The following is a 20,098-nucleotide window of genomic DNA, read 5'->3' as shown; positions in this document are numbered from 1 at the left end:
TACACAATGGCATAGAAACCAGAGGATTTAACCTCTTTCTCACCTGCTCTCTTCACTTTTATTTTAAGGTCACAGTCACACTACCATATAGCATGGCCAAGCGCTAGGCAATAAAAAATCACACATCACTCTGCCCAATGTTATTCTATGGGGTACCTCTGATCTGTGATTATTTTCTCATGCCAATACGTCATAAGTTAGCAATGACAGCATGCTGCAATTTGCAGCAAAACTCGGCTCACACACTCATACATGCAAGGGTGCAAGTGAAACATTCGGACTGCACTCGGATGTCATCCCAGTGCAGTTCGATATACGGCAAGTCAGGTAATGGAGGAGATCTCTGCCCCGATCCTATCACATGAAAGAGTTGCTGCACAGTAGCCTGACGCTCGGCTCCTCACAGCAGAGCCAAGGGTCATTAGCATATCACATCTGATGCCACATGCTGCTGTGATTCCTGCCCAACTCCATTTTTTGGACTACTTGGGGATTTTTGACTCGTACCGCTATGCATTCCTTTAGTGTCTCCATAATCCTGACCTCATTTACCTTTTGTTTTGGGGACATTTCTCATTTTAAACACCCATCAACATAATCCATTACAGCATAATTATGTACAGCCATATCTCTTGGGAAATCGATAACATCCCAAACAAACCAGATTATGGTTAATCAAAAACACAATATTACAAGTTTTTATACTCCGCTTGTGTTTAACATTATGCTCATACATCAATTTTTGCACAATACCACGACGTAGCTGTAAAACCATATTTAACGCTTTTCCACATGCCAGTAGGGGCGCAGAGCCCCGCTATATTAGAGAGAGCAATCACAGGGAAAACATGCACTACTGCATTAAGCCATTAGAAAGTGCAGTCAATAGTGACCTCAGCATCTCAGTGGTTAGATACACACTATGGCAGCCAGGGGCTTAAAGGGAATGTATTGGCGGGATCACCCCTCCTAAGCTGCCTATATGGGCATGCAGGTCATAGGAAGCTGAATAAAATGATACATTGATAGCTGCAATCAGATGTCTTGTTCCATCCTTACGTTCCCCCCCACCCCCCAGTAAAAACAAACATGTTCTTACACACCCCTCTACTGAGGGATCCGTCCCACCGGTGTCAGCAATGGCTCCCCTCGAGGCTTGCGCGACAATGTCTGTAGCCAATCAGCATGAGCTTCACGCTCCACATCTGGAGGGAGAGCTGCGTGTTAATCCCTTAGTGGGACTTAACCCCATAGTGACCACCAAGTGTTTTTACTGACCTCACATATCAAGACAATGGCATCCCCTGCCAGGTAGAAATGCATCAGCCCTTGACTGTACACTATAGCCCACACCTTGCTGCATCAGCCTCGATTGGTGTTGGCACCAACCATTGCTTTTTAACCCCTTAGATGCTACTGTCAATAGTGACTACAGCATCTGAATGGTTAACAGTGTGGGTGCTCCCTCTTTAACCCTATTGACACCCTGAGATCATGATGGTGTGGTCCTGATGTTAGCCATGGCAATTTCTGCATAAATAATGGCCTATAGTGACCTGTTCAGAAGTTAGCGACATTTAGGTGATAGAAATAAAAATTTTCCTTCCTGTTATGCCACTTTGTATAAATTCCTGAAAAGCAGCTGAATGGTTAATAAACTACCTGACTGCACTTTTGAATACGTTGAAGGGTGCGGTTTTTAGAATTATCTCACTTTTGGGGATTTTACAACATCTAGGTCCACCAAAGTCACATCAAAACTTAATCGGTCCCTAAAAAAAGTAAGCTTTGTAAATTTCATTGAAAAAAATGAAAAATTACTGCTACAATTATAAACCTTCTAACAGCATCTATATACATAATTGTCTAAGGAGTACTTCCGTCTGTCTGTCCTTCTGTCACAGTTATTCATTCGCCGATTGGTCTCGGCAGCTGCCTGTCATGGCTGCCGCGACCAATCAGCGGCGGCCACAGTCCGATTAGTCCCTCCCCTACTCCCCTGCACTCACTGCCCGTCACCCGCTCCGTAATCCCCTCCACTCACACAGGGTTAATGGCAGCGGTAACGACCCGCGGTGTAACGCGCTCCATTACCGCTGCTATTAACCCTGTGTGTCCCCAACTATTTACTATTGATGCTGCCTATGCGGCATCAATAGTAAAAATATGTCATGTTGATAATAATAATAAAAAAAACCCTGCTATACTCACCCTCCGCCGTCTTTCCCGCTCCTCGCCACGCTCCCAGGACCGCTCCATTGCAAGCGGCAGCTTCCGGTGAGGTCCCGTCCCAGGGCTGGTGTGCGACAAGGACCTGCCGTGACATCACGGTCATGTGACCGCGATGTCATCATAGGTCCTGCTCACACCAGCCCTGGGACCGCAAGCTGCCGCTTGCAATGGAGCGATCCCGGGAGCGTGGCGAGGAGTGGCAAAGGCGGCAGATGGTGAGTATAGCAGGACTTCAAGGGCCTTCGGAAGGTGAGTATATGTTTATTTGTTTTTTAAAGTCTCTATACTACGTGGCTCTGTGCTGGGCAATATACTACGTGGCTGTGCAATATACTACGGGGACATGCATATTCTAGAATACCCGATGCGTTAGAATCGGGCCACCATCTAGTAACAAAATAAAAGGATATTTTAAAAATGATGCTGATATAAAGCAGACATGAGGGAAATGTTATTTAATGACTTTTATGTGGCATGACTGTCTGGTTTAAATGGATAATCATGTAAAGTTTGAAAATTGCTAATTTTGAGAATTTTCGGACAAATTTCTGATATTTTTATAAACAGAAAATATCGATACAAATTTACTATTAACATAAACGACAATGTGTCACGAAAAAAACAACCTAAAAATCAATTAGATCTGTTGAAACGTTCCAGAGTGATTACCCCATAAAGTGACACTGGTCAGATTTCAAAAATTTGGCTCGGTCACTAAGGCTATGTGCACACGTTGCGGATCCGCAGCGGATTTGACGCTGCGGATTTGCAGCTGTTTTCCATGCGTTGTACAGTACCATGTAAATGTATGGAAAACAAAATCCGCAGTGCACATGCTGTGGAAAAAAATGCACGGAAACGCAGCAGTGTTTATTCCGCAGCATGTCAATTCTTTGTGCGGATTCCGCAGCGGTTTACACCTGCTCCTCAATAGGAATCCGCAGGTGTAAAACCGCAGTTGGAATCCGCACAAAAAAGTGCGGTAAATCCACGGGTAATCCGCAGTGCTGTTTACCTGGGGATTTTACAAAAACAGTGTGGAAAAATCCGCACACCAATCTGCAACGTGTGCACATAGCCTAAGGGGTTAAAGGAAATCTGACAGCAAATACATATGTAGCAGACACTGGCTGCATGATTTCAGCCATATTTGTTTAACACTGAAATACTGGGCACTTCAGAGAAAAACAATTTAAAGGTCGCCGCTGACCTGGACTGACAGGTCTCTACACACAGGCAGGGAGAAACCTTTCACTCAATGGGAACAGGCATGTGTAATAAAATTTAAAAAAAAGAGTTCTCAGGTTTTTTTTTTTATGAAAAAAAAAAACCCCCCTACAAAATAAAACTACAAAAAGGGCTTCTGAAAAGGTGTTGACAAAACACACATACGGTATAAATGCCTTCGTTATAAACCATATAAAGTTAATATTTGAACAGCATAAAAAAATAAGTGGTAAAGACAAATGGCAGATTTTTTCCGAATTCCTAGCGTCAAAAAGAAAAAAAAAGTGAGAGAATATGTTTTCCTCCTTTAAATGTGCCATTTTACAATATCAGTAAAGCACAAACATACATATTCGGCATTTCTGTAACTTTATATACCAAGAAAGTGGAATGGGATTTATCCTGCATCACAATAACAGAATTTTTAATTTGGGCCCACTAAAAAGGAGTTGTGCCCTTTCAGAAAGCTCCTGATATGTACGACACCAGTATCTTTTGTCCTCAAGGGCCTTTTTGAGAATTTCTTTGCTGTTTTCGCCAGTGGCTTTTTTTTAAACCTTTTGATTAAATTCTTGAGTGGCTTCCAAGTAAAAGCCGTCGGAAAAATTGTCAGGTCACTTAATGGCTTCACGATTTTCAAAGCATTGATCAGTTAAAATAAGCTCAAACACAATGAACATATAAACAGCGTCATTTTGACAATACCGTGCATATGTTCATTCTTTTTATCATTTTCTTAAACACTTTCAGGAGCCTTACTGTATCGAAACCCAACTGATTTGTCATGTGCACGTACCCTAAAATTGGTTGTAAAAAAGAAAAACAACCTGTGCTTTCTTTACCCTCCTAGGTACTTTGTCTCTGTCCTGGTTTCCATTATTTGGTTGTAGCCAATCACTGAGCGCAGCAGTGCTGAGCAGCTTCCTCAGTCTACACGGGCAGAACTGGAGAGGTCAGTGACTAGCAGCAGTTATGTTGATGTGACGTCACCAATGTTGGAAAATAAGACTGGGGGAGAGCCATAGAGAAAAGGAGAACCCAGGAGAACAGTTTCTTACAACCACCTGTACTCATTAAGGCTACGTTCACATTTGCGTTGTGCGCCGCTGCGTCGGCGACACAACGCACAACGCAAATGAAAACGCACCAAAACGCACGCAAAAACGCTGCGTTTTGCGACGCATGCGTCATTTTTTGCCGAAATTTGGACGCAAGAAAAATGCAACTTGTTGCGTTTTCTTGGCCCGACGCTTGCGGCAAAAAAAAACGCATGCGTCGCACAACGCATCACACAAAAACGCATGCGTCCCCCCATGTTAAATATAGGGGCGCATGACGCATGCGTCGCCCGACGCAAACCCGATGCAAACACGCAAAACGCTAATGTGAACGTAGCCTAAGCCACGTTCACACGGCAGTATTTGGTCAGTATTTTACATCAGTATTTATAAGCCAAAGCCAGGAGTGGGTGATAAATGCAGAAGTGGTGACGTGTTTCTATTATACTTTTTCAGTTGTCCCACTCCTGGTTGTCTTACAAGTAAAGAAGCAAAATACTGACCAAAATACTGTCATGTGAATGTAGCAAAAAGTTATCTGATAGAAGACAACCCCTTTAAATGTCCATGCCAATATAAAAAGTTAATCAATTAGTCGTATGCACCCCAAACTAAGGAAGTTGAAAAATATCATTCAATTTGCAAGTCCTCATACAGACAGGACAGCACAGGGCCACAGCTGCTGCTTTTTGTGAAGAAAAACATTTCTTTGAGTGTTTGAAAACATACAGGAAAGTAATGTTTTACCTCACAGAATGAATCGGCTGTGATCCCATGCTGTAATGTCTGTATAGTCTTTTGCTTCCTCCCCTGCCCAGGAGATGTGATATGATCAGACAATGTCCCTGTACGGTCAGACACAGCCATTACACAGAAGACCCACCTCTTCCGGCAAGCCTACAACCTGCAGTAACCACCGATCGACCAAACCGCTGCACGACCAGCTCTATCCTCGCCTACTGTATCCTCACCCATCCCTTGTAGATTGTGAGCCCTCGCGGGCAGGGTCCTCTCTCCTCCTGTACCAGTTATGACTTGTACTGTTTAAGATTACTGTACTTGTTTTTATTATGTATACCCCTCCTCACATGTAAAGCGCCATGGAATAAATGGCTCTATAACAATAAATAATAATAATTACACAGTACACAGCAGGGGCACATTTATAGAATTATCTCCGCACTGGAACATTTTTTTTAGCATTTCCAATTATGGAACCTAATATTCTGAATTCTGACAATTAAAATTAAACTATGTTTAACCCCTCCAAGACACGGCCCTTTTTTGTTTTTGCGTTTTTCGCTCCCCTCCTTCCCAGAGCCATAACTTTTTTATTTTTCAATCAATATGGCCATGTGAGGACTTATTTTTTGCGGGACGAGTTGTACTTTTGAACGACATTACATTGCTTTTTACCATGTCTTGTACTAGAAAACGGGAAAAAAATTCCAGGTGTGGTGAAATTGCAAAAAAAGTGCAATCCCGCACGTGTTTTTTGTTTGGCTTTTTGCTAGGTTCACTAATTGCTAAACTGACCTGACATTATGATTCTCCAGGTCATTACGAGTTCATAGACACCAAACATGTCTATGTTATTTTTGTATCTAAGTGGTGAAAAAAAATTCAAAACTTTGCTAAAAAAAAAAAAAAGAAAGAAAAAATTGCGTCATTTTCCGATACCTGTAGCGTCTCCATTTTTCGTGATCTGGGGTCGGATGAGGGCTTATTTTTTGCGTGCCGAGCTGACGTTTTAATGATACCACTTTTGTGCAGATATTTTCTTTTGATCGCCCGTTGTTGCACTTTAATGCAATGTCTCGGCGACCAAAATGTAATTCTGGCGTTTCGAATTTTTTCTCGCTACGCTGTTTAGCAATCAGGTTAATCCTTTTTTTTTATTGATAGATCGGGCAATTCTGAACGTGGCAATACCAAATATGCGTATGGTTTTATTTTTTTATTTTGGATGGGGCGAAAGGAGGGTGATTTCAACTTTCATATTTTTTTCATATTTTTTAAAACTTTTTTTTTTTTTTTACTTTTGCCATGCTTCAATAGCCTCCATGGGAGGCTAGAAGCTAGCACAACTGGATCGGCTCTGCTATATAGCTGAATTACAGGCTTGCTATGAGCGCCGACCACAGGGTGGCGCTCACATCAAGCCAGCATCAGTAACCATAGAGGTCTCAAGGACCTCTATGGTTACTACCCTGACACATCGCTGACCCCCAATCATGTGACGGAGGTTGGCGATGCATGCATTTCCAGCCGCGTGGCCGGAAGCGGTCGTTAAATGCCGCTGTCAGTGTTTGACAGCGGCATTTAACTGGTTAATAGCGGCAGGTGGATTGCGATTCCACCTGCCGCTATTGCGCGCACATGTCAGCTGTACAAAACAGCTGACATGTCGCGACTGATGTGAGCGCAGCGCTGGAGTCCACATCAAAGGGGGAGACACGACATGCACTGTACTAGTACGGGGCATGTCGTGAAGGGGTTATTAAAGGAGTCCAAATAAATAAAGTCTGCAGTCACTCTGCACGCACTTTGTGCTGCAGGGATTCACCAATTTCAGACCCAGGACTGGAGGGTGTGTATGAGTTATGCATGCTCCCGGTTAGTGGGCATGGCCTCGCTCCATACACTGGCGCTGAGCGGTATAATTCAAAGTTGTCAAATAATTTTTTATAGGAGAAAGCAATAGTATGTACTGGGCAAATGTGGCTGTAACGTGCGCAGAGCCTATGCACAAAGGGACACTGTGCTTGAGATCATGGTTGACACTCAAACAAAATAGCTTCACATTAAAGCCCTAAATGTAATTAGCTTGTGCTGGTGAAATATTAAAATACCAGCACAGGTGGCAATTGATAGCTTTTTTGTACAGCATTCAGATTTAAAAAAAAATTATCTGTCCTCTTGATTAAAGCGTATAGCCAGGACTTTACAAAAAATGTATCTAAGTACCAACAGGCAGGTGCCCGATGCAGTTTTTCCCTGCTTCACTCCCGCCGAGGATTCAGAAGCCTCTGCTGATATAAGGTCTACAGAGAGCAGGCTTTCTCTCCAGTCCACTCTGTCGACACGGCGGGACTTCAGAGGTCATTCTGATTGACAGCTGGATCACCATTGCCTAACTGGGGGAGGTCACTATCAAAATGATCTCAGATGTCCTGTCAGCAAAGGAAGCTGAATCCCGGGCAGGAGCAGTCTGTGGCCAGTCTGTGCTGGCGAAGAACGTTAGCAGGCAAGTTGCAATTACCTGCCTGTTTGAGCTTAGATACATGTTTGGTAAACTCCTGGATACCCCCTTTAATCATCACCACATAAAAAGGTTAAAATACAATACAGTTATTTTTGTATTTTAGGTGGAAACTTTCTTTGGAAATCCGCAATTTGCACAACCAGTAATCATGCATGTTTTCTCTGACTTGCCAGAGAAAATACATACTGTGTATTAACATGCAAGTGTGATCTGTAGCAACTACCAAGAAACTAAAGCTATATACGTGTAAAGCAAAAATGGCAGCTTAGTCTTAGTATGCTGGTCTAGATGAGATGGCTTGGTGGAGTAAACACTCTTGATTCATTAAGGCCCCTTTCACACATCTGTTTTTTAGAATCAGTCACAATCCGTCAAAGTCTTGAAAAGACGGATCCTCTGCCGATTGTAAAAAACAAGAGATTGATTTTTTTTTGAGGAAATTCTTCCAGGCATGCTCGGTTTCAAAAAACACTTAATTCGTCGCTGGATATCGTTTTTTGATGGTCAGCGACGGATCCTGCGTCCATAGGCTTCCATTATAGACAACGACGGGCAGCGCAAGATCCGTAGCTGGGCGATTTTACGACGTACACAAAAAACGTTTCTATGTGCATCTCTTAGGCCTCTTTCACACTTCCGTTTTTTACAATCAGTCACAATCCGTCAAAATGTTGAAAAGACGGATCCTGTGCAAATTGTAAAAACCAGATGCACTGGATCCGTTCTGACGGATCCGTAGCGTTTTCCAAGCTATCTGTAGCATCGCTTGGATAAACTGATTGACAGATTGGTCACACTTGTCAAACATAGTGTTTGACAAGTGTGACCAACTTTTTACTATTGATGTTGCCTATACAGCATCAATAGTAAAAAAAACAATGTAAAAAATAAAAAAAATCTTGATATTCTCACCTTCCGTCGTCCCTTCCAGCGTTCCCGATGGTCGTAAAAAGATATAATGTTAAAAAAACACCTTGCTATTCTCACCTTCCGGCATCCCCCGCAGCGTTCCCGATGGTCGTAATGCTCCCGTTCCCAGTAATGCCTTGCGAAATGACCCGATGACGTACTGGTCTCGCGAGACCGCTACGTCATCACAGGTCATTCTCGCAAAGCATTACTGGGAACGGGAGCATCGCGATGCATAGGCATCAATAGCAAAAAGAGATAATTTCCCTGACTGGAAATTCTTCCACGCATACTCAGACGGAACCAGTCGCTGGATTCCTGCTTTTGACACACACACAGTGACCCTGCATCCATAGGTTTCCATTATAGCCAACAACGGATGGTGCAGGTCGCTGGGTGATTTTCCAACGTGCACAAAAAAAAAACGTTTCTATGTGCGTTGTCTCTGCCCGAAGGACAGGGATTTTACGACGGATCCAGTGCATGACGGATGAAACTGAAAGCCATCCGTCACAATCCGTTGCTAATACAAGTCTATAAAAAAAAAAACGGATCCATCAGAAACATTTTTTCACAAAACGACGCATTGTGACGGAAAAAGAAAGACGGAAATGTGAAAGAGGCATTAACGAATCAGAAGCCTCTGACCAGTGGCGTACACCTCAATGCGACTCAACACAAATCTTACTCCAGTCACAGACAAACCAGAAGAGCAGTGGTGTCACAACCCAATCCCATTTTGCGACTTTTCAAAGCTTTTTATGCCAGTTTTCCAGCATAAAAGCATTTGGTTAATCAGGGCCTTGGAGCATTTGCGGGAATGATCCTGGCATATACATTAAATGTGGGATTACATTAACTAGATTGAGGCCCCCCCAAAAAAAAAAGAGAGTGTCCTTTTTGTTCGCCTTGTAAATATATATATTTATATATTTGCATACTAAACTATGCCAAGTCATACCATGGTAATTAAATGGTTAAAAAAAATAAAATACACAACACTTTCTTTTTACCGTCATGCTTTTTGTACTTGGTGTAAATGTTAAACAGCAACAATAACAATGTGAAAAAATCCAGAGAAATAGAACACATAGTAACATAAAATAGGGTTAAGTACTTAATACTTACATTCACCTCTTTCATATGTAAAGATGAAGTAGGAGCTACTGGTGCTTCTCACAAAATTAGAGTATCATCAAAAAGTTAATTTATTTCAGCTCTTAGTAACATAGTTAGCAAGGCCGAAAAAATACATTTGTCCATCCGTCAGAATAATTCCCCAGATCTACGCCCTTCTAAAGAACCTAATAACTGTAAGATACAATATTGTTACGCTCCAGGAAGACATCCAGGAAGGCCTCTCTCGAACCCCTCGACTGAGTTCGCCATCACCATCCCTCAAGGCAAGGAATTCCAGATTCTTCAATACAAAAAGTGAAACTCATTATACAGTCATTACAAACAAAGTGATTTATTTCAAGTATTTATTTCTGTTAATGTTGATGATTATGGCTTACAGCCAATGAAAACCCAAAAGACATTATCTTGGTAAATTAGAATAATTAACAAAAAACATCTGCAAAGGCTTTTTAAGTCTTTAAAAAGGTCCATTGGTCTGTTTCAGTAGGTTCCACAATCATGTGGAAGACAGCTGACATAACAGGTGTCCAGAAGGCAGTCATTGACACACTCCACATGGAGGGTAAGCCACAAAAGGTCATTACTAAAGAAGCTGGCTGTTCAGAGTGCTGTATCCAAGCATATTAATGGAAAGTTGAGTGGAAGGAAAAAGTGTGGTAGAAAAAGGTGCACAAGCAACTGGGACATCTGAAGCCTTGAAAGAACTGTTGAGAAAAGGCCATTCAAGAGCCACACACAGATGTATCCAGGACATGGGCTACAAGTGTCACATTCCTTGTGTCAAGTCACTCATGAACAATAGACAATGCCAGAAGCGTCTCACCTGGGCCAAGGAGAAAAAGAACTGGACTGTTGCTCAGTGGTCCAAGGTGTTTTCAGATTAAAGTAAATTTTGCATTTCATTTGGAAATCAAGGTCCCAGAGTCTGGAGGAAGAGTGGAGAGGCACACAATCCAAGTTACTTTAGGTCTAGTGTGAAGTTTCCACAATCAGTGATGGTTTGGGGAGCCATGTCATCTTCTGGTGTTGGTCCACTGTATTTTATCAAAGTCAGCGCAGCCGTCTACCAGGAAATTTTAGAGCACTTCATGCTTCCCTCTGCCGATAAGCTTTTTGGAGATGGAAATTTCATTCTCCAGCAGGACTTGGCACCTGTTCACACTGCCAAAAGTACCAATACCTGGTTTAAAAATAACAGTATCATTGTGCTTGAGCAAACTCACCTGACCTTAACCCCATAGAGAATCTATGGGGTATTGTCAATAGGAAGACGAGAGATACCAGATCCAACAATGCAGACAAGCTGAAGGCTGCTATCAAAGCAACCTGGGTTTCCATAACACCTCAGCAGTACCACAGGCTGATCGCCTCCATGCCACACCGCATTGATGCAGAAATTGATGCAAAAGGAGACCCGACCAAGTATTGAGTGCATTTATAGAACATACATTTCAGTAGGCCAACATTTCGGATTTTAAAATAATTTTTCAAGCTGGTGTTATAATTTACTGAGATAATTACTTTTGCGTTTTCATTGGCTGTAAGCCATAATCATCAACATTCACAGAAATAAACATTTGAAATAGATCACTCTGTTTGTAATGACTAATAAATGAGGTTGACTTTTTGTACTGAATAAGTACTGAATTAACTTTTTGATGATAATCCAATTTTATAGAAGCACTTTTATGTACATAGGACAATCTAAACAGTTTTAATACAAATGTAATCTATTATTCAGGCTTGCGACATTAAAGACTTACTGGATTTGGCAGCACAATTTTTCGTCTTTTAGGTAACGCATGAAGTATCTCATGAACCACCATAGACAAGTTAATTTGTGAATGCTTTTAAGGTTCTGTTCACAGGTCTGTTAATATTTTCTGATTGCATCCTGTACATATTTCAAATGGAACCAGAGGTGTTACACTGATATATTTGGGGTCCGTATGGTCACCATTTATTGTTTTCCATAACATAAGAAAAAATAAATAGAAGCCAGATGGATCCCATATAAATCAATGGTGCCCCTCTGCTTCCAGTTCAAACTAGATCTGTTTTGTTTCATTATAGCAAATAGAAAAAATAAACGAACACGTGAACAGAGTCCAACAAGTAACATTTGCCTTTAGAAGGGTAAGGCTATGTTCACACGTTGCGGATTCATGTGCGGATTTTTCCGCACAGTTTTTGCAAAATACACAGATAAAACGCACTGTGTTTTACCTGCGGATTTCCTGCAGTTTTACGCCTGCGGATTCCTATTGAGGAACTTTTATATTTTTTTCATATTTTTAAAAACTTTTTTTTTTTTTAACTTTTACAATGGGAGGCTAGAAGTTGCCACAACTTGATCGACTGCTACATAGAGGCGATGCTCAGGTCAGTTAATAGGTGCGGGAGCCCACATCAAAATGGGGGTTCTGCCATCAGATGTACTATTCCCTCCGATAGCAGAAAGGGGTTAAAGCTAGACCGCTCTAACTCCCATGTCCCTTTCATACAGTCGTCTGCATACTTTGAAAACGATGGAATCTGTTCTTTTGCATTTTCTTTTTAAGTTCTGAAGACAATTAAGCTCAGAAAGTGATATTCGGCACACAGGCATATCAGAAAACGAAATATATTTGTTTTTAGCACACCAGACTAGCTCTCAGTGCACGGCTTATCAGCCAACACGTTTCTATAGTTCACACTTAGAGGTTTCCAGGGAATTGCTCTAAGGTAACAAACAGAGCAGGCACGTGCCATCAACGGTTTAGCACCTGCTCTAGCCACTGCTCAGATATTAGTGTTTTGGCTGTAGCGGTGACATCACGTCGACAGCATGCATCACCACTGCAGCCAATCACGGAGCTCCGCGGCTGTAGACTGCACAAGTCAGTAATTGGCAGCAGCATTGAAAGAGAAATTGACATGTCGCAGTCTGGAGAGATGCACCGCATGTCGGTCTGCACCGCATGTCGGTCTGCACCGCATGTCGGTCTGCACCGCATGTCGGTCTCCGTGAGCGTCTCTGGATACATGGTGGGCATGGGATTTCTTAAAATCCTATCCTGTAACATCTGGACGCTGCACATGTACACAGAGTCCAACACGCAGCGTTTACCGATTATGGGAGCATACCCTAACTGCTGCAATACCGAAGACTTCCTCTGATTCACGTGGCCCCTAGTTTGGGCAGAATTAATTGGCTATTAAGTTCACTCTACGAATTCGAACAGCAGTCAGACAATTCAGTGCATAAAACCACTAAAATATATATATTTTTTTCTATGAACAAACTTTCTTTGGCTGAGCAAATTGAAGTTAAAGGGAACCTGTCACCCCGAAATTCGCGGGTAAGGTAAGCCCACCGGCATCAGTGGCTTATCTACAGCATTCTGTAATGCTGTAGATAAGCCCCCGATGTTACCTGAAAGAGGAGAAAAAGGCGTTACATTATACTCACCCAGGGGCGGTCCCGCTGCTGGTCAGGTCAAACGGGCGTCTCCGGTCCGCTGCGGCGCCTCCCATCTTCATTACAAGACGTCCTCTCCTGATCTTCAGCCACGGCTCCGGCGCAGGCGTACTTTGCTCTGCCCTGTTGAGGGCAGACAAAGTACTGCAGTGAGCAGGCGCCGGGACTCTGACCTTTCCGGCGCCTGCGCACTGCAGTACTATCCTCTGCCCTCAACAGGGCAGAGCAAAGTATGCCTGCGCCGTAGCTGAAGATCAGAAGAGGACGTCTTGTAATGAAGATAGGAGGCGCCGCAGCGGACCAGAGACGCCCATCCGACCTGACCAGCAGCGGGACCGCCCCTGGGTGAGTATAATCTAACGTCTTTTTCTCCTCTTTCAGGTAACATTGGGGGCTTATCTACAGCATTACATAATGCTGTAGATAAGTCCCTGATGCCGGTGGGCTTACCTCACCCGCGATTTTCGGGGTGACAGGTTCCCTTTAATGGAAAAAAAAAAACATTCCTGCTGAGCTCAAGATGAATAAAGGGAACTTTAACGCCTGACAATCAGCAGTGACTGAGCGCACCTTGTTAATTTATTCATACATTTCCAGGAGGACTATAACAAAAAACGCATTAAATTGCTGCAGCACTGTTAATTTAATGGGGCATATACCCATTTACTTGATGTATAGTGAATACTATAATATCTAATTAGCGAAATTTAAGCTGATTAACTCCTTATTTAGTAACTTGGTGTGGGGGAAGCAGCATCCCCGTATTAGGTTGGAGACGTTTCAGAGACCTAAGGATGAAGGAGGGTTGGCTTTGCCTAACCCTGAAATATACTTCCCGGCGGCTCAGTGCCAGTGGGAGCGTGAGGCGTCTTCCAGCATGGTACAACAGCTGACAGAGGGTGACGACAAGATGGCCTGCGGTACAGTGCTTGGAAGATGGGTCTCTGGGGGCACTTGGGAAAATCTATCCTGCGCTATTCCTGATATATAAATTATGGGGAAGAGTCAGACAAATTCGTGGAGTTACCCGTCTTACCAGGATCTCCCCGCTGTGGTTTAATAACAATTCACCGGAGTGTCTGGCAATGGGATGTTTACCAGAATGGCAGGCCAGGAAGATACAATATGTCTGTCAGATTCTAGGGCGGCGAGAGCTGAAATCCTTTTCCCAGCTATAATCGGAGCTTGGTATTAGGGCTTCTGGGGGATATCAATATGCACAGGTGAGACATGCGTTTAATGCCCAGAACAGGGGGAGACCGTTTTAAAATTCAAGGCTATTTAGTGTTGGAGTATGTGTGTGGAGAGGGGGCAACGAGAGGGGTTATTTCCACCTTGTACAGAGACCTACTACATACTCATTTACTGGCCTTCCCAATTGGCGCTAGAACTAAATGGAAGAGAGAATTGGGCCATTTAGAGGATGAAACATGGATGTCTGTGTTAGAATGGATACCAAAACTGTCACTGAATGAACCGTACAGACTGTCTCCGCTTTATCCTACATAGAGTGTATAGATCTCCAGATGTCTTGCATAAGGCCGGATTGCGGTCTGACTCGGAGTGCCCTAGGTGCAGGAATGACGATGCTGGACTGCTTCACATGCTCTGGACGTGTCCGAGGTTGGCTGCTTTCTGGTTGGTGATTTTCAGTCGAATAGAGGGGGCTTATAGATGCGTGGTCCCAAGGGAACCGGTGGTGTGTTTGTTGGGATATGTAGAGAAGGCAAGAGTAGATAACAATTTGAAGACAGCAATTGCTAGACTATTGTACATGGCTCGGAAGGTCATAGCAAGAAACTGGATAAAAGAGAATCCACCTTTGAGAGGAGAATACCTTCAATATGTGAAATATGTTATTACTCTAGAAAAGGGGGAAAGTGGAGTTTTATGATCAACTGTGGACGCCTTGGCTGGAATTAGGGTAGGGGAGGGATAAGGGAAGAACGTTCTGTGAAGTTTTTCCCTGTTGGAATGTTTGTTTATAAGGGACAGTAGGAGTCATCAAATAATACTAAAGTATATGCCGGTATACGATATGCTAAGGGAAGAGCAGGAGCTGTCTAAATGGGGAGAAGGGGGGTTGGTAATGTTGGGATATTTTGCGGGGGGATCTTTTGAAAATCCCTGTACTGTTGTAAAATGTTTATTGTGATTTTAGACTTCTAAAATCTAATTAGCAAATTATATCTATTTACCTCCTATAGGCTACAGGAATTCATCTGGCAGGGAATAAGTCAGCAAGATTAAAATGGGAAAATGCTTTCAGTTATTAAACAGGTGGATGTATTATGAATTCAAAATTTGAATGAGAAAAAAAATCCAGTTCAGGTCCTGTCTAAACTTAGCTTCTATAATTTAAGTACTCAATCTGTGATGTTTTTCCTGAAAAGATCAAGGACATAGCAGTAAATGTATATAACCACATATTCTAAAAGTACAAGGGGTAAGTTTAAATAGACAAAACCTTATTTACAAAAGCGGTATTTCAATCTTGTGGCATATCCACTGGATATCCACAAATGTATGAGATACGGGTGCCACATCTGGGACCTGCAACTACTTAAAGGAATTGGCCACCACTATTTATTTTACTTTTTTTTTTTATTGCTGGCCTATGCAAATAGGGAAACTGCTGTAATTCACAGTTTTAGCCTATCCCAAAGGAACAGCATAGAAAACTTGATTGCTAGTAACTATGGTTCTGCCCACTGCAACAATTTGTGCCAAATGACTAATAGGAACACAAATAATACAGGTGGCTCACATTTATAGCTCCAATGTAATCATGAGAGCAGTTCCCTTCCTCTTTGGGAGGCTGCTAAGAATATATGTAAAAACAGGAGCTTCTAAAGGTGCCGTCACATTAAGCGACGCTGCAGCGATATAGACAACGATGCCGATCGCTGCAGCGTTGCTGGAGAGCTGTCACACAGACAGCTCTCCAGCGACCAACGATCCCGAAGTCCCCGGTAACCAGGGTAAACATCGGGTTACTAAGCGCAGGGCCGCGCTTAGTAACCCGATGTTTACCCTGGTTACCATTGTAAAAGTAAAAAAAACACTACATACTTGCATTCCTGTCGCGTCCCCCGGCCTTAGCTTCCCTGCACTGTGTAAGCGCTGGCCGGAAAGCAGAGAGGTGACATCACCGCTGTGCTTTGCTTTACGGCTGGCCGGCGCTGACACTGGGAGACGCAGGGAAGCGGACGCTGAGGAACGTGACAGGAATGTAAGTATGTAGTGTTTTTTTAAGCGGCCCTGCGCTTAGTAAGCCGATGTTTACCCTGGTTACCAGTGAAGACATCGCTGAATCGGCGTCACACGCCGATTCAGTGATGTCAGCGGGTGATCCAGCGACGAAATAAAGTCCTGGACTTTCCCCAGTGACCAACGATCTCCCAGCAGGGGCCTGATCGTTGGTCGCTGTCACGCATAACGATTTAGTTAACGATATCGTTGCTACATCACAAAAAGCAACGATATCGTTAACGATATCGTTATGTGTGACGGTACCTTAAGTCGCCACAGAAAGGAAGTAATTGACCAAAATTGAACAATTTAATTATTTTGTGCCATTTTGATAAATTTGTTTGTTAGTACCTTACATAGACAAGTGACACAATCGCTCTGTGACATTTGTAAGGTAAACAGAAGTGCCAATCACACAAGCACAGCCAGTATAGGAACCACTTTTACTTGGAAATGTCAAATTAATGTCTCAAGACCCTCAGACTAGAATTATTTACACACGATTTGCAGAACTATTGAAACAAGTGTGAGATCAAGAATTACTGGAAAGCTTAGCAGCAAACGAGATCACCACAATCTCTCTTTATTCAGCCCTACTATTCTTAAAGAGTAACAGGGATTTATAGCGGCGCGACACGAAACTGTGCTACTGCGTGTAAACGTTGAGGAGTCACTACATTTTATACATACTTCTCCCACAATCTTCTATGTAATGTACGAAACACCCATAGATTGCACAGAGGCGCTTTACTTCTGCAGCCATGCCGCTAATGAGGGTTTACAGAATCTGCGACTACATAGTGAACTCTAGGCTTTGAGCAACTGCTAAGATACATTGAAACACCAGATAATATTAAAAGGTCCTGGTTGCATTCAACCACAAATCTTTCAAACAGGGCAAAAGAGCACAAAAATGATGAAAATCTGCTGAGTCTTGCAACATTCATGACTGTTTTCAGTGTGAATATGTACTTTTATGGTGAATACAAGATTTCAGTAGAAAACAATAGTACAAGCTTAAATTTTTGTTTTACTTATTATTCCATACATCAATAGTACACAGGAAAATAAGCAACTTTGTAATATATCTTATCAGAGAAACATTCTTCTTTCTCCACCAGGACTGATCGCAGATTCGCAATTCCTGGGTAAAATCTGTATCCGTTTGAGACAGATTACTACATTCACCTCTCCCAGCTACATAGAATAATTTTCAGTCCAGGTGGAAAAAGAAGCAGATTTCTCTGATAGTACCGAGTTTCTTATTTTCAAGTGTGCTATTTATTTATGAAATAAAACAATGGTTTCTCTTTAGTGTTCAGAAACTTTGTGGCAAAGCAGAACTTACCTGTTTTGGTAAAAGAACAAACCCCTCTATTCTCAAAAACAAGGTTTCACACACAAAAACATTGTTTTTGCATATTATATATCCATTTTTAAAAACGTCACTTAACTGCTATTTCATATAAAAGGGTTAAAAAAACCACCGTATCCAAAAATAAATAGTAGACAATATAACAAAGAAAATATTTGATTATTAGATGATCAAATGACAAACATTTCTAAAATTGGAAAAGAAAGGTTTGTGTCATCCAAGGGAAAAAAAAATTAAAGTCTAAATATGCAAATCCTTAGTGGCAAACAAACTCAAAAGTGCATTTTTGCCAATAGTCTTTCTTGGCCGCACCTGAAGTAAAAAAAAAAAAAGCACACAAGATACAAAGAGCAGTATTAAAACATGTAAAGAAAGTGCATATGATAGTAATACCAGCAAGCTTAATAATATCAGAAATGCATGTCTTAATATTTCAGGTGATCTAATTGACTCTTTTTGCTACAGTCTTGCTAACTCTAGCAACAACAGTCTGGTAACATTATTATTTGTAAACCAAGCTCATTTCATGTGGAGGTGCATAAAAATACCTCTATGTTATGAATCCCAAAAGTAATACCATACAAAAGAGAAGCGTGCTTAAAACAAACGCCAACCTTCTGATACATGCACAAAAAGCTGGGTGTTAAAAAGCAAACACTACTCTGGTGTCAGGATAAAGTGTCAAAAGCTATCGACAACGCCTTAAAAACAAAAATCACCTTATGGTTTGACATTGGGCCCAGAAGTTCATTGAACAATCATGAAGTCCAGAGTCTTATTTGAATATGCGGACTTAGAATGTCTATAAGTCACTAGGCTCAATGAACATTCCACCTTTACCGGGAAATTTACATGTTCAAATACATGCTTTATGGCAAAAGAAAAACAAAACAAAACGAAAAACTAAGTTCTCTCCTCCATACATGGACACTGGCACAATGTGCCACACTTCTTTTTCTGCCTGAATTTTCTTCAATCAGAACCATTTTTGCAAGTGTCTAAGTGTTCTAGAAAATGGGGACACTGTTGGTTGCGGCCTCTTCTTCGGATTAGTCCGATGCTCTCAGGCCTCTGAAGCAAATGAAGGGAGGAAAATAAAAAGCTGAAATACAAGGTTCATCTGATAAGTTTTACATTAAGCATTACAAGCTGGACAATGTAAGTAAGAGGCTTTTTGGCTCACAGAGTCTGAGTCTTGGTGTGCAAAACGAGTACTTGGCCATCCCACCATAGCACTCTCGCAGTGGGATTGTCAGGGAAGTCTTGACTGGGGAGTATGTGGATTGTTTACCTATCAGGCGTAAATTTCCAGGCACTCAGTTCATTTTGGGCTTGTTCCAGTTTGTCTTTAGTCTGTTCCAGTTCGCCTTTCATTTTGAGGAAAAACAAGTTGATGGCTGGGTCAACCATAGTTGTTCTCAGCTGGGCAACACTTGGCTGCTGGACTTGCTTGAGATGCTGAATTTGGTTCTGGATAAAGGAGCCAATAAAAAACAATTATCAGCTTATTAGGCAACAGAGATAACATACCTAAGTGCCACCAAGGATTAGACAAACATCGGTTCATAACCAGTTGGAAAATTATAATTTTCTAAGTCTTGCATGAGAGAAGGCCCATATTTTTTTCTTAAAAATAACATTTTATCAATCATTTTTGTTTTAGTGTGCCAAAACTAGAAACTTTTTAAGTCCTTGAATGTTCTTGGGGCATGTCCACAGATGAGGCAACAATTTGACACAAAACGCTACTATGGGAATAATTTCAAAATTATCAAAGGCTTCCTAGAGTGGGCTAGCCTGCAAGTTTACGTGAAAACCTCGAGATCACATCTACCAAACCAGACAAGGCAATCTTTACTACATATTAAGAAAGCATGGAAAACAAATAGGGGAATTTACCAGCATCATTCATTACCTGATACTATTAGAAGATATTTGCACAACTCAGTAGTAAATGTCAATTTGTAAAACCTTTTTAATATCTCAAATGGCAAGGCCCTGCTTCTCCTGTACTTCCACTCTGCACTTGTGCTTTTAAACTTTACAAAACTTTGTCAGCCCTTACGCTAAAAAGAAAACTACTTACTTAAAGTAAAGTAGCAACAAGAGTAAAAAGAGGTTGAAGCTGCTGCTTTTTAACAATGGGAAAAGGAAAAATCTGAATGTAGAAGAGGGGACAG

General features: G+C 41.9%; 1 protein-coding gene across 2 annotated transcripts in view; it reads right to left on the bottom strand.

Moving 5' to 3' along the window:
* Positions 1 to 20,098, bottom strand: part of WTAP (WT1 associated protein) — a 94,900-nt gene that overhangs the window by 10,356 nt on the left and 64,446 nt on the right. The window contains exon 6 of one of the 2 annotated variants that reach the window (XR_011321928.1): positions 18,638 to 19,388. Coding sequence is in view for 1 of the 2 variants with exons in the window: in XM_069769197.1 (XP_069625298.1) it covers positions 19,210 to 19,388 (179 nt within the window). In the remaining variant the exon portion in view is untranslated. The remainder of the gene's footprint in view (positions 1 to 18,637; positions 19,389 to 20,098) is intronic. The other variant, XM_069769197.1, reaches the window with a different exon arrangement.

The sequence above is a fragment of the Ranitomeya imitator genome, chromosome 5 (assembly GCF_032444005.1).
Source record: "Ranitomeya imitator isolate aRanImi1 chromosome 5, aRanImi1.pri, whole genome shotgun sequence".
Classification (NCBI taxonomy): Eukaryota; Metazoa; Chordata; class Amphibia; order Anura; family Dendrobatidae; genus Ranitomeya; species Ranitomeya imitator.
The sequence above is the reverse complement of the archived record's forward strand: the minus strand, read 5'-3'. Positions and strand labels throughout refer to the sequence as shown.